The sequence below is a fragment of the Canis aureus genome, chromosome 18 (genome assembly GCF_053574225.1).
Source record: "Canis aureus isolate CA01 chromosome 18, VMU_Caureus_v.1.0, whole genome shotgun sequence".
NCBI classification, from domain to species: domain Eukaryota; kingdom Metazoa; phylum Chordata; class Mammalia; order Carnivora; family Canidae; genus Canis; species Canis aureus.
In genome coordinates, this window is record NC_135628.1 from 15,544,537 (window position 1) to 15,560,989 (window position 16,453).

The 16,453-nt window shown below is 36.5% G+C and overlaps 1 protein-coding gene across 18 annotated transcripts in view; it reads right to left on the bottom strand.

Moving 5' to 3' along the window:
* BBS9 (Bardet-Biedl syndrome 9) overlaps positions 1-16,453 on the bottom strand; it is a 431,432-nt gene that overhangs the window by 145,236 nt on the left and 269,743 nt on the right. The window contains exon 21 of one of the 18 annotated variants that reach the window (XM_077856244.1): positions 6,535-7,320. The exons of the other annotated variants lie outside the window; for them this stretch is intronic. Within the exon in view, the coding sequence (XP_077712370.1) occupies positions 7,255-7,320 (66 nt within the window). The 3' untranslated portion in view covers positions 6,535-7,254. Of the gene's footprint in view, positions 1-6,534; positions 7,321-16,453 lie in introns of those variants that run through there. 18 annotated transcript variants of the gene reach the window in all.

Here is a 16,453-nt window from a genome sequence, read left to right on the forward strand (position 1 = left end):
AATACATGCATTTCTGCAGGAAACTGCCTACTGAAAATAACAAAGTAAATGGGAGGAAAGGGACTGTGAGTAGACCACTCAAAATTTAATGTAATTCTGTAATCAGAATAAAATAATAACTCCTCTCCTAGTAATACTAGCACAGTTCACTATCCACTGGCATTTGCATCCAGCAATCAATCAGTCACTGCTTTGCATAGCCTAAAATCTAGGCTCATGCTTTCTCCTATAGTAGGTAAGTCCTTGCATAAACTTATTTCTTTTTTTTTTTTTAATTTTTTTTAACTTTTATTTATTTATGATAGTCACAGAGAGAGAGAGAGAGAGGCAGAGACACAGGCAGAGGGAGAAGCAGGCTCCATGCACTGGGAGCCCGACGTGGGATTCGATCCCGGGTCTCCAGGATCGTGCCCCGGGCCAAAGGCAGGCGCCAAACCGCTGCGCCACCCAGGGATCCCATAAACTTATTTCTAACAGGGACAAGACACATCAAAATTCCGATTCTGACCTAGGGATTTGACAAGCACATAACCTTGCCCCTCTTCCTTCCCTTCCTTCCACCCTCATCCCCCCAACACACACACTGTTTTTTAAACACAGGGAAAGATGCACTCTATACCCTCAGCTTCCCTCAGATAACTGTTGTGAGGCACAGCAGTTCTTGAGGCAACTAAACAAGCCATTACTTGCCCTAAAGAATCTTCTGCAAGATTTTCAACTTCTATCTGAAGGTCTCTTCTCAACTTGTATCTTAAGGCTTTTTCTTTAGTTATGAGAGAGCTTAAAGTATGTTGTAGGAGAACAGACTATACTGGGAATCTACTCTTTACCAGTGACAGACTCTAAAGCAGAGACTAGAACTCCCATAATAAAAAAGGCAGCTTGTCTGACCTCCCATCGTGCGATGTTCTGGGCTCTTACTTAAGATCACTAAGCCTCGACCCTGGCATAAATCCAAGCCAGCTCTCATTTAGAAATACACGTGTTCTTGGAGCCAAGACATCTGTGTGTTATAATGACATGCAAGTAACAAAGGAGTGTTTATATCTCACTTTAGTATAATGTGAACATTTAGCTGTTGCAAATCAGCTTTCTATAATGACCAGTCCTTACTTAAAGGATTTATTATATTTCCAATTAAAGTCCTTCGCAATGTACAATAAATTTATATGTCCTGATTAAGTTGTTCATTATTGCAACTCCAGAGGTGCTATGAAGATAAGATAGTAGCTAAACATGTTGAAAATTGGAAAAACTTTAAAATAATTCATATTGTATAAAATAACTATATCAAATTAAACCTTATTCAAATAACTTACTTCATTTTTATCTCTTTGAATAATAGAGTTATTGTTCTCCAAAACTGACAATGAAAAAAAAAAAAACAGTATTAGGGCAGAATAGAATGATCCTCCTGCTATTAGGAGTCATCAAGATGCAGACTAGTTCATATCTGGGAAGGCACCATCAACAGTGGTGGCCATCTCTATTTGGTGGTCCTAGTGAAATACAGATGTGTTAAGGTCACACTCTGACCCAATACACTGCACTACAGCATTACCCTTCAAAAGGAAAAGCTGAAATTCTGGCCAGGGTTGCCTTAGGGTGTAAGAAGAGAGTAATTATCTTTCAAACCAGAGAAGGTAATGGAAAAGGTCATTTCAGAGGTCAGAAAACCAATTCAAACAGCTCATCAATTCAAACACCTTCTCTAATTTTTTAACTACTTCAACTTGTGGTGAGCACAGTTTGGACTCTTTGTTTTGGTAACTCGTAAACCTCTGCTGATGACTTCTTTTCTTGGGCATTCATTTTATGGCTCTAAACTTTTTTCAAGTAAAGACATTTTTAAAAAATTATAATCCATGTTCACATAAAAAGAGTCTGGTGTCATAGGTACCCTATTTTTGCTTGATTACAGGTCAATATTTGCTATTGGACTACAAGAAAATGCCTCCAATATGAACTCCTTACAGGTCAAAATGGAGAAATCAACAAGTTATTTTCAATATATGTTTTTAATCGTGGAACAGTGAGTGTTTATGTATAATATGGCTTCCAAACTGAAATAAAATGTTAAGTCTTTTTGTAACAATACAGATTACTTTACACTGATCAGAAACTTTCATATGTAATGTAGGTATTAGTAAAAACATGCAAAGAATGATATAATATCCTTGGGAGACAAACAATATTTAAGGCATGGAGTCTATAGGGAAAGATGATATACAGGTTCCCAGAGAGAAAATTATAAAAACAGAAGACAGGATATCTGGATTTTAAAAAATTCCAGTGACAAAACTAGTCCTCCACCAGCTGAAGCTCACAATATGCAGGGATGAAGTTTTCCATATTTCTTTTCATGAACTAGCAGACAGAATGACACGTAAGTCTCCTTTCTCATCTACATCTTTTTATCAAATCCAAATCAATATTTCTGGTGAACAATTATACACTGAAAAATTTGGCTATTAAGGCATTTGGCTAAAAAAGCCATTTAAAAAATAGCCATTTTTACCAAAACCAATCTCCAATTCATAAATTCTTGACAATACTGCAGTTCTACTACAAAACAGTCAAAATTTTTCATAGAATTGAGTATATATGATCTACCCATTTACCAATATACAAGGTATGACAGTAGAATAATGAGACCAATTCCATAAACCAGTCCATTAATTTTTCACACATGACATATAAGATGCCAAAAATGCTGTTTTCAATAGACTTCATCAGTTTTCAAAGCTATTTCTTAGGAAGACTTTTTTTAAATTTCTGCTTATATATACATAGCATGGAAACTGAATAAAGACCAATCCAGGTGAAAACAGCTTATAACTCTAACCAGACCTGGGGTAATTACAGAATTCTGATAAACATCAAGCTAATGAGACAAATACAAGTGATCATATCATCTTTACTGTATACTTCTTTGAGGGGCAATAATCTTCAAATTTGGTGTATTTACAGTAGAGCTTCCCATCATTGATGTTGATTTGTGATGTGCTAATTACCTTTTCCTTCCCAACCAAATGATAGTAAGAACTTTTCAGACAAAAATGGACTTGCTTCCATTTTAAACAATTGAAATGCTTTAACTCATAATTTTAAAACTTTCTAAAATTATTAATTTTCACTCCCTCTAATTTCACTACAAATTTAATAATTTGGTGTAATGTTTCCAAAGTACTTCAAATACATGCCACTGATACCATCTTGAGAACATTTTAGTTTTAAAAAATTCATACTTGTATTCTACATACAGCTTATACACCACAAACCACACTGCTTCTTTTCTATGCTTTATGTTACAGCCTGAATTATGCAAACTGTTGTTATCTTAATCTCTTTCCTGTTCTTTGACAAAGATAATACAATAATTAGCATCAAGGGCTTTTAGACCAAGAGTTCATGGATTCAACTGTCAAACTGACTGAATGTGAAAATTTCTTAGAAGTATATGCCAGAGATGGTTGAAAACATTCCTATAATTGATGGGCAATTTTTCTGGGTTGAGATGAGATAACCTATAAAAGGAATGTCTTTAATTCATCTTAAACTTTCTGAGCTCCAAAAAAGATGAATCAAAGTCTTCATAATGGATTCTTAGGAAACAAAACAAATCAAAAAGGTAATGAGATAAAACAAAAGTCATCAAAGTGCACATTAGTTCCAATTAAAAGGGATAATAACCACATGAATACTAACCTTCTGGTATAATGGAAATATCAGACAGAGAAAGGCACAAAAAAATAAAAGGATGTTTAAGCTTAAGCTTCAGGCTTTACTTACAAAAATACTTAAGATCTCAAAAAGAAGATTTTTAAAAAGTACATATATTTTATGTAGTAATAATCCAAAATATCACTAAATGACTAATAATTTTCTACAAGCTCTTATTGGGATTCTCATGTTATGAGCACACACATTAAAGATTATTCCATCATAAATTCTTTGAAAATCAATCTGCTCTCCTGCCTCAGTTTGGGTCAGGTCATAATCTCAAGGTCCTGAGATTGAGCCCCACATCGGGTTCCACACTCAGCAGTGAGTCAGCTTGAGATTCTCTCCCTCTCCCACTGCCCCTCCACTCAACACATGTTCTCTCTCTCTCACTCAAATAAATAAATAAACACTTTTTAAAAATAAAGATGTTCAGCATCACTAATCATTAGGGAAATTCAAACTAAATCCATACCTTCTGATTAGTGTCTCAAAGACACAGGTAACCTGGTCTTTGAGAATACTACTGAACTATTTTAAACTACATGAAAATTAAGTCCTAAAATCTTAACCTTTAAAGCAGCATGGCAAGTGACAAAAATTGTCTGAATAAATCTTCAACAGCCTTTTAAAGTAAGCAGAAGCAAGTATTCTCAATTTATAGATGAAGAAAAGTTTCAAACAGTAATAGACTTGTTCAAAATCACTCTACAAATTAACTGATGGTGCCAGAATTAATTTTTGTTCTCTCATTCCACGGTCTCAGGCTTCAGGTTACACAAGAAAGAGCTGACTTGTGTTCAAAATTCAATGTCCTTCTTTATTCTCTAAAAATTCATATGTTGCCCACTTTTTCCAAAATCCAGCATGGTACTGAGCACTATGAAAGCCCAAAGATATTGCTGTGTCCAAAGTCTTCACTTCTTTCTCTTCTAGCTAGGCAAGAATACACTAGACTGCCAGATTTGGATTTTTTTTTTTTTTATTGTACTTCTCTTTGAAGTATCTCAGGTTCCTATGAGCTTAGTCTACCTCATTTAATGGTATATCAACGGACCTTGGAATTTTCCCGTGTTTAAGAATGCCCAATGTCTAACATCAATTAACCTAATGTTTTGTAATTCAGTAGTTTGTTAGATTCTTGATAAATAACTTCTTTAAGAAGGACATGCTGAGGATGGAGTTAAGATAGTGGAATAGTAGAGGGACCCTGAAATTGCCTCACCCTTCAAATACAGGTAGATCAACATTCAACTATTTTGAACAATTAGGAAGATGATCTGAGGATTAAGGAAACAATCTGCACAGTTGGAAGGACAGAAAGTGGCAGATGCGAGGTTTGGATTGGGGAAGAGAAAAGCCACACAGCCACAAAAGGGAGGGAACTCTTTTCACAAAGCGAAGTCAGGAAGAGGGAGAAAGCAGGAAAGAGCCCAAAGGGTAAGAACCTTGCAATAAGCCTTGGTGAGGAGATCCCCTGGGTCTCACTGGAAGAGATCGCTCTCTCCCTGCAGGCATCTGGATGAGCGTATTTTGCCTCTCCAAGGACAAAAGGCCAGCCAAGGATCCATTGAGCTGCACTCAACAGCAGGGTCAGAGATGCACACAGAGGGCAGAAAAAACCTTAACAACTTTTAATTCTTTGCCACAATAGGATTAAACTTCTGTGTGTACCCCAAGCGACTGCAGTGACTGCTTTGCTGCAGCAGAAGTAAGCACAAAGCAGAGATAGAAGGAGATTGCAGATAGCCTGGCTGCTTGCTGCTTTTTGCTGTCTGCCACAATAGACTCAATCCTTTGCGACAGCTTTTCTGGGACAGAAGGGAGTAGGGGACTGAGTCGCGTACAGATACTCAGTAATTTGGTTCCAGCCTTTTGCTAAGCATTACAATAAATTCTAACCTCTGTGCACACACTGTGCAACTGCTTTTTTGGGTACGAGATGGTGCTGGGCATGTTCTGAGCCTCTCCTCCAGGGGACTGGAGTGGGCCCATATCTTACCAGTCCCTTTAAAACTTTAAGTTTTGAATCCCAGCCACTGGTCAACGATAAAATACGTAAGATCAGTGGCTCCGAGCATTGCCCAAGGCCCAGAGTACAGACAGGTTAAGGGCAAGGAACTGACGAAAGCCAGGAACACAGGAAATTGTTTGCTTTTCTAAGAGGGCCTCCTGAACAGTGGTGGCTGGAGGGTTTCACTCCCAAAGGACAAGGGGGGGGGGGTCATATGCATTCTTCCTCTACCACCACCGCTCCCTCATCCAGCCCACCAGCACAGCTGGGACTTCAGAAGGAAACACAGCACCTCCAGTGGAGGCTGAAGTCCCCTACACTAAACTTCATCCACCTGCACGTGGCAGGGGCATCTTAACAAGAGCAAGTCAGCTTTTGTGTCAGCCCAGGAGAACAACATAGACCCCTGCATTTACCAAGTCACAAATTAAAGAAAGCTCCAAAACATCAGCTTCCAGTGGAAATAGAACCAGGCCTGTTTCCTTTTTTTTCCCTTTTCTTAATTTTAAAAATTTAATTTTTTAAATTTTCCTATTTACTATTATTTATTTTATAATTTTTTTTCATATTACATCCTGCATTTGATTCATTTCCACATGACAAAAATAGTAACCTAGTCTAAGACATCCATTTCAATCAGTAGATATGTCGAGCCACAGATTTATCATAAAAAATATTGGATCTCGGTAAGAACGCCAGCTGGTTCTGGGGCCCCGGCCCTACATGGTGCTACAGTAGAAAAACAGCATCTCTCTTCACCACGCAGAGAGGGACAGCCTGGTCCTGAATACAGAAGGTGGTGCATCTCACCATCCCTTCGTGAGCCATCTTATTTACAACACTTTATCTTTTTTTTTTTTTTTTTTACATTTCTTTTTTTAAGTTATATACACATCCTCCTGGGAGAACATTACATGGTACCAAATACTAATCCCCCCCAAAAAAAAAAAACCCAAAACAAAATCACAGCAAAAAGGACACATAAATAATAAAAACATTCCACTGCTGATGAGCAGCAGCCCCAAGCCCTAATATCAGGCTTATAATCCTTTTTGTTCATTTGTTGCCTTCTCTTATTTTTCAGATCAGGCTTCTTCTTTTTTTTTTCCCCCTCTCTTTTATTTTTCTATATTCTTTTTTCCTTCCTTCTTCCTTATTTTTAAAACCAGACTTACAGTTTATAGTTTGTCTATTTGTTGGCAATTTTGTTCTGTTTTCTTTTCTCTTGTCTTAAATCAGGCTTTGGTTCCTTTTTGTTTTTCTTTTTATTTTCTCTTCTTTTCTTTTTTCTTTTGCAGGCTTATCTTGACAAACAAATCAAAGCACACCTATTAAAGGTCCAAACACTCCCCACTAGAAGCAAGATACTCTGTAGAGGAAGGACCAATGGGAGAAAGCAGCCAAAACACAACAGCAGAGTGTACATAGCATACATGACAAACACTTCCTGAATAGTAGTAGTAGTAGTAGTAGTAGTAGTAGTAGTAGTAGCAGTCGTAGTAGTAGCAGTAGTTGTATTATTGTTGTTGCAGTTTTTTCTTTTTTCCTTTTTTCCTTTCTCCTTTCTTTTCTGGACACAATGACTAGATAGAGAAATTCACCCAAAAAAAGAACAGGAGGTAATACCACCAGAGATTTAATCAATATGAAATAAGTAAAATATCTGAACTTAAATTTAAAACAATGTTTATAAAGTTACTGGGATTGAAAAAATCATAAAAGACACTAGAGAATCCCTTACCATAGAAAAAAAAGAACCAAAATATAATCAGACCAAACTTAAAAATGCTATTACTGAAATACAGTTACAAATGGAGGCTTTAACAGCAAGGGTAATTGAGGCAGAAATCAGTGATATAGAAGACAAAATGATGGAAAATAAGGAAGCTGAAAAGAGAAAATATAACTACTATCATGAAAGGAAGACTTCAAGAATTCAGCAATTCCATAAAACAAAATAATATCCAGATAATAGGGGTCCCAAAGATGAAGAGAGGGACAGAAGGTCTATTTGAACAAATTATAGCTGAGAATTTCTCTAATCTGGGGAAGGAAACAGGCATTTAAATCCTGGAGGCACGGGATCCCTGGGTGGCGCAGCGGTTTGGCGCCTGCCTTTGGCCCAGGGCGCGATCCTGGAGACCCGGGATCGAATCCCACGTCAGGCTCCTGGTGCATGGAGCCTGCTTCTCCCTCTGCCTGTGTCTCTGTCTCTCTCTCTCTCTCTGTGTGACTATCATAAATAAAAAAATAAATAAAAAATAAATAAAAAATAAATAAATAAATAAATAAATAAATAAAAATAAATAAAAAATAAATAAATAAATAAATCCTGGAGGCACAGAGAACTCCCCTCAAAATCAATAAAAATGGGTCAACACCTCAACATATAAAGAGAAAATCCTGAAAACAGCTCAGAACAAGAGGTCCTTAACCTATACGGGTAGAAACACAAGGCTAGCAGCAGACCTGTCCACAGAGACCTAGCAGGATACATTCAGGGTGCTCAGTGGGAAAAATATACAGCCAAGAATACTTTATCCAGCAAGGCTGTCATTCAGAGTACAAGAAGAGATAGAATTTCTAGAATAAACGAAACCTAGATGAATTTGTGAACACTAAACCAGCCCTGGAAGAAACATTGAAGGGGATTCTTTGAGCAAAGAGAAAGCCCAAAATTAACAAAGATCAGAAAGGAACAGAGATAATCTATAGGAACTGCTACTTAACAAGTAATACAATGGTACTAATTTCATATCTTTCAATAATTACTCTGAATGTAAATGAACTAACTGCTCCAATCAAAAGACATAGGATATCATGATGGATTAAAAAAAATGAGGGACAGCAGGGTGGCTCAGCAGTTGAGCGTCTGCCCTCAGATGAGGACGTGATCCTAGGGTCTGGGATTAGGTCCCACAACGGGCTCCTTGTGGGGAGCCTGCTTCTCCCTCTACCTGTGTCTCTGCCTCTCTCGCTCTCTCATGAATAAATATTTTTAAAAATAAATAAAAATTTTTCAGATGACCCATCAATATACTGATTACAAGAGACTCATTTTTGACCCACAGACACCTCCAGATTGAAAGTGAGGGGGTAGAAAACCATGTACCATGCCAATGGACATCAAAAGAAAGCTTGAATAACAATCCTTATATCAGACAAACTAGATTTTAAACCAAAGACTATAATAAGAGATGGAGAAGGACACTATATCATAATAAAAGGGCCTATCCAACAAGAAGATCTAACAATTATAAATATTTATGCCCCTACTTGGGAGCAGTCAATTATGTAAACCAGTTAATAACAAAATTAAAGAAACACATTGATAATAACACAATGATAGTAGGAGACTTTAACACCCCGCTCACAGCTATGGACAGATCATGTAAGCAGAAGATCAACAAGGAAACAAGGGCTTTGAATGACATACTGGACCAGATGGACTTTACAGGTATATTCAGAATATTTCATCCTAAAGCAGCAGAATATACATTCTCTAGAATAGATCACATACTGGGTCACAAATCAGGTCTCAATTGGTACAAAAAGACTGAGATTATTCATTGTATATTTTCAGACCTCAGTGCTTTAAAACTTGAACTCAACTACTAGAAAACAGTTGGAAGGATCACAAATACATGGAGGTTAAAGAGTATCCTACTAAAGACTGAATGGGTCAACCAGGAAATTAAAGAATTTCTTAAAAATATATGGAAATAAATGAAAATGAAAACATGACAACTCAGATCATCTGGGATGCAGCAAAGGCAGTCCTAAGAGGGAAGTATATAGCAGGCCTTTCTCACGAAACAAGGTCTCAAATACGCAACCTAACCTTACACCTAAAGGAGCAGGAAAAAGAACAGCAGAAGAACAGAAGAGAAATAATAGAGGTTAGAGCAGAAATCAATGATATAGAAATTAAAAAAAAAAAAAACAGTAGAACATATATAAAAAAAAAAAAACTAGGAGCTGGTTCTTTGAAAGAATTAATAAGATCAGCAAACCAACCCCTAACCAGACTTAACGAAAAGGGAAAAGACCCAAATAATTAAAATCACGAATGAAAGATGAGATCACAACCAACACCAAAGAAATACAATTAAAAAATAATATTATGAAAATCATATACTAACAAATTAGGTAACCTAGAAGAAATGTATGTATTCCTAGAAACATATACACTAGCAAAACCAAAACAGGAAGAAATAAAAAACCTGAACAGAGCTGTAACCAACAAAGAAACTGAAGCAGTAATCAAAACTTTCCCAACAAACAAGAGTCCAGGGCAAGATGGCTTCCCCAAGGGAATTCTACCAAACATTTACAGAAGAATTAATACCTATTTTTCTTAAACTGCCTCAAAAAAATAGAAATGGAAGGAAAACTTCCAAACTCACTCTATAAGTCCAGCACTACCTTGACTACAAAACCAAAGACCCTATCAAAAAGGAAAATTATGGACCAATATCCCTGATAAAGATGGATGCAAAAATTCTCACCAAGATACTAGCTAATAAGAGCCAACAGCACATTAAAAGGATTATTCACAACAACCAAGTAAGATTTATTCCTGGGCTGCAAGGGTTGTTCAACAACCACAAATCATCGATCTGATACACTACATTAATAAAGAACAAGAACATATGATCCTCTCAATAGATGCAGAAAAAGCATTTGACAAAATACAACATCCTTTCTTGATAAAAACTCTCCACCTTTTTCTCTGGAGATAGAAAGGACATACCTCAATATCATAAAAGACATGTACAAAAAACCCACAGTGAATGCCATACTCAATGGAGAAAAACTGAGAGCTTTTCTCCTAAGGTCAGGAATGTAACAGGGATGTCCACTCTCACCACTGTTGTTCAACATAGTACTGGAAGTCCTATCCTCAGCAATCAGACAATAAAAAGAAATAACATGCATTCAAATCAGCAACTTTCACTCTTTGCAAATGACATGATACTCTGTTGAAAATCCAAAAGACTCCACCCCAAAACTGCTAGAACTGATACAGGAATTCAGCAAAGTGGTAGGATATAAAATCAATGCACAGTACTCAGTTGCATTTCTATATACTAACAAGGAGGCAGAATAAAGAGAAATCGAGGAGTCAACCCCATTTACAATTGCATCAAAAACCATAAGATACCTAGGAATAAACCTAACCAAAGAGGTAAAGGATCTGTACTCAGAAAACTATAGAACGCTTATGAAAGAAACTGAGGAAGACACAAAGAAATGGGAAAACATCACATGCTCATGGATTGGAAGAACAAGTATTGTTAAAATATCTATGCTGCCCAAAGCAATCTACACATTCAATGCAATCCTATCAAAATACCATCAACACTTTTCATAGAGCTGGAACAAACAATCCTAAAATGTGTATGGAAGCAGAAAAGATCTCAAATACTGAAAGGAATGTTGATTAAAAAAACCAAAGCTGGTGGCATCACAATTCCAGACTTCCAGCTGTATTACAAACCTGTAACCATCAAGACAGTATGATAATGGCACAAAAAACAGACACATAGATCAATGGAACAGAATAGAAAACTCAGAACTGGACCCACAACTCTATGGTCAACTAATCTTCCAAAAAGGAGGAAAGAATATCCAATGGAAAAAAAGACCTCTCTCTTCAACAAATGGTGTTGGATAAATTGGATAGCCACATGCAGAAGAATGAAACTGGACCACTTAATTACATCATACATAAAAATAAACTCACAATGAGTGAAAGACCTAAATGTAATACAGTAATCCATCAAAATCCTAGAGGAGAACACAGGCAGCAAAGCCTTTGACCTCAGCCACAGCAACTTCTTGCTAGACATGTCTCCAAAGGCAAGAGAAACAAACGCAAAAATGAACGACTGAGACTTCAAGATAAAAAGTTTCTGCACAGTGAAGGAAACAGTCAACAAAACTCAAAGGCAACCTATGGAATAGGAGAAAATATTTGCAAATGTCTTATCAGATAAAAGGCTAAGATTCAAAATCTATAAAGAATTTACCAAACTCAACACCCAAAAAAACAAAAACTCTGGTTAAGAAATGGGCAGAAGACATGAACAGACATTTCTCTAAAGAAGACATACAAATGACCAACAGACACATGAAAAAATGCTCAATATCACTTGGCATCAGGAAAATACAAACAAAACCACAATGAGATATCATCTCACACTGGTCAGAATGGCTAAAATTAACAATTCAGGAAACAACAGATGTTGGTACAGATGCAGAGAAAAAGGAACCCTCTTACACTGTTGGTAGGAATGCAAACTGATGCAGCCATCCTGGAAAACAAAACGGAGGTTCCTCAAAAAGTTAACAATAGAGCTACCCTATGAATCAGCAATTGCACTACTATAATTTACCCAAAGGAAACAAACATAAGTGATTCAAAGGGACAATGTACCCCAATGTTTATAGCATCAATGTCCACAATTGCCAAAATATGGAAAGAGCCCATCAGATGTCCATCAGCAGATGAATGGATAAAGAAGATATGAGATATACACAATGTAATATTACTCAGCCATCAAAAATAAATAAAATCTTACCATTTGCAATGATGGATGGAACTAGAGGGTATTATGCTGAGCAAAATATGTCAGTCAGAGAAAGACAAATACCATATGATTTCACTCACATGTGGAATTTAACAAAACAAAATAGATGAACATAGGGGAAGGAAGGAGAAAAAAAATAAGAAGAAAACAGAGAGGGAGGCAAACCATAAGAGAGACTCTTAACCATAAGGAACAAAGTGAGGATTGCTGGAGGGGAGATGCGTAGAGGGATGGGGTAACTGGATGATGAGCATTAAAGAGGGCACTTGAAGTAACAAGCACTGGGTGTTGTATGCAACTGATGGATCACTGGGTTCTACCTCTGAAACTAATAACACAGTATATGTTAACTAAATTGAATTTAAATTTAAAGAAACTTTTCAAAAGAAGCAAATATTGAAATTCTAACAGCTTTATTGACCTCAAATCCTTGAGCACAACATCCAAAGCCCCCAAAACTGAGAACTATGGCCCATGACTCTGCATGCACTACACAGTAGCATCTTCACCGACACCATCCAATACTTAGTAGTATTTATGTGATAAAAGAGATGCCCCAACTGCAGTTAATCTATAAATAAATACTATCATCTACCCTTTCTTTATAAATCAAAGGCCACTAAGAAAATAGGGATAAAAGTTACTCTTTGTTGGCTATGACCACACTGACATCATGTACTGATGAGGTTTAGGAAAGCCAAAAGAATGTTAGGCATTATTAATAAGAATACTGATGACACTAAATATCTCATATTTGTATGGTACTTTATACTTTACAATGCATTTTAAAATAAATTCAATTACATAACTCTATAAGACACGTTTTATTTCCATCCTTCAATGGATGACACTACAGTTTAGAGATACTAAGAGTCTTATCCAAGATTACATGTAGCTAGAAAATTGCCAGTCCTAAAAATATTTTTGCACTATTACACTGGAAAACATTTTCTGATTTCACATCAAATCTCCCTCTTGGTATTATATTCTTGACAAGCACCTCATGCAAAATCTAACCACTAAAGTTGACCTCATTTGCTTTGCCCATCTCAGAGCCAGTTCCTTGTGCTCTATTCTAGAAAACACTAGAGAAGAAGGAATTCCTCAAAGAAGCAATAAGAAAGAGGGAAAGTGGGCATGGGTAGGCCTATGGAGACAAAGAGGCTTCAGTCTGGAAAGCTGGGAAGGAAAATGTAGAATCTATGAAATCATGGATGGCACAGAAAAGATAATAGCATTTTCCCCCAAAATAATAAAAGAGCATTCTCTGAAACCCAGATAAGTCCATTTGATATAAGTAAAACATAGTAAAAGATCACACAGTCATCAAAAATCAAAACATTCCACTCCAGAGCACCCCAAGAAAAAGTTCTTGCAAGAAACAAAAGTATTCACAGAAACCGAGCCATGCGGATGACAGTCTTTAAAAAAAAAAAAAAACTGCCCTTCCCAGCTGGCCCAGGAGAAAAAAATGAGGCATGACTCTCAGAGCTGAGTAGGTCCCAGGCTTTCAGACTGGATGGCCCATAAAGCTTGCTCAACAGCACAGGTATCTTGGTTGTTTGTAAATCAGCTCAAAGCTTAAAAAAGTTCTGTTGTCATTCTTGGTTGCCCATCTAAAAACACCAGTGTTCAAAACCTAGAGCATCTACCAAATGTTATGAACTAAGGTCATGAGTCTTCTTCAGAGGCTCTAGTCATAAGTCAATGAGCTGACTATCCCAAGTAGAGAATAGCAGTGTACAAGAAATTTTACTTGCTTTGGGAAACAAATACAAATACTGTCATAAGATCTGATCCCTGGCTCATTGTCTAAACTTATCCCTGCCTGTTTTCTCATTCCAAACACACCCCAGTCCTACAAGTGCAGAAATAACAAACTGCATACAGGCCCCTGAACAGAAAATGTTGCTTCAGAACCCCATGCCTTTCTATACACTCTATCGCTTTTCCAAAACTAGCCTAAAGGTCATCTATTCCAGAGGGCCTGACCTTCCCTCAGAGAATGAGTTCTCCACTGTGCATTTTCCCCCTTTCCTTTTACAATGAAATAGTTAAAACACACCGGGTGGTATAGAAATAATAGCAAACACCTGGCATTTGTAAATCTTACGTTATCCCATATTTTCCATTTATTTAAAGCAATTACATATTTTAGATAAAGCCAAAGCCCCTTCTGGGCCTTGCTCCCATCACATGACCCTCTTTCTTCCTCTGGAGGCTTAACCAGTATCCTGAATAGAATGTCTGTATACTTTCACTATATATGTATCCTTAAATAATATGTCTGATCTTTCTGCATAAAATTACACCATGAGTATTCCTCTGTGTTCTATTTTTCTCAACGTTTTATTTTTCAGAGTGTTTTAAATGTTGACATATTAATTCATTTTAAGTGCTCTCCAAATATTGTACCAATTTGTACTCCTACTAGCAGTGTACGGGAAGTTCTCATGGCTCCACATATTTGCCAACACTTTATCCTATCAGAACTTTTAAATTCTTTTCAGTTTGATATGTATGAAATGGAATTTCACTGTGGTTTTAATTTACATACTTTTGATTACTACCAAGGCTAAGTATCTTTTTATGTTTTTTTGGCTACTTTCATTTCCTCTTTCGGAATTTCCTTCACATACCCACTGCACATTTTTCTTGTTTTTATGTAGTCTTTTACATATTCCATTGTTGGTAGAATGAACTAAAAAAAATCATCTTAATTTTGTTCACACTTTCCTTTGTTGTACAAGAGTTTTATGTTTTAATATAAATCAAATTTATCAATCTTTTAAGGACTCAGTGAGGTTTTTGTAGCTTTTTTAGAAAATCCTTCCAACCCTGATGTTATAAAGATGTACTTCTCTCTTCTTTTATAAAAGCTATATGCATTTCATATCTAAGTATTTAGTTCCCTTAGAATTTATTTTTGTTTATGGTGGAGGTGAGAATCCAAATGAACTTTTTGTGTATGGATAGCCACTCAGTTTAGTTCTATGGCATTTAAAAAACAACAATCCCTCCCAACACACACACAAAATTGTTATTGTGGCTCTTATCACAAGATATTGCAATGTGTTTTTTATTTGTTTGTTTTTGTCAGAGGATTAGAGTTGCTAAAGAAGAGAGTCTGTGTCTTTTCCATTTCTGTGCTTCAGAAATGGAAACCACTGCCAGCATAAAAATACGGGATGAATTACTGGTTAAAGTACAAAAGTAATTCCTTAAGATACACCAAAAACATATGAACACCATTATCTAAAAAGCTGTCACAAAAAAAAAAAAAAACAAAAAAAAACCAAAAATCAAAAACAAAAACAAAAAAAAGCTGTCACTTCTTGTGTATAGTAATCCTCAATATAAATCAATCTGTGTTTCTAGCTAAAGAATTAATGTGAAATTCAAAAGAATTTTCCCAAAGAAATTAGAAGTCTCATAGAAAACCATGCTGATGTTTCTCTGAAATTTGGCAATTAATATTAATAGTCTGACAAACATTCATGTATAGGCACTCAAAATACCCTGGAGTTAACCTTTTTTTTTTTTTAATACTTTATTTATTCATAGAGATACACAGAGAAAGAGAGAGAGAGAGAGGCAGAGACACAGGCAGAGGGAGAAGCAGGCTCCATGCAGGGAGCCCGACGCGGGACTCGATCCCGGGACTCCAGGATCAGGCCTCGGGCTGCAGGCGGCGCTAAACCACTGCACCACTGGGGCTGCCCTGGAGTTAACCTTATAAAGCACCTGGCCCTGTTCAATGAACAGGCTCAAGCCTTTGCTTGGAAGAAGAATTCAGTGGAAACTAAGAGGTCACAACATGCAAGCCTTGCTCTGACATTAGAAAGGGTAATTCCAAACCAAGTTTCAGTTTATCTTAACTCAATTTACCTCAACAAAAAATGATGTTATATTAGGTGGTTTCTAATTATCCTTCTAGACAAGAATTAAATGTTGGAAATGGGCCTAAAGGAGAGACAAGACTGTGATGGAGAAAGATGGCTTCCAGAAGGGTAGTCCAATCAACACATAAAAGCCATAGGTTGTTTCTCTGTTCTTTATTTATTTTTTGATATTTTGAATCATCTACTAAAATTTCCTTACTATGTACAAATATCACCAACAA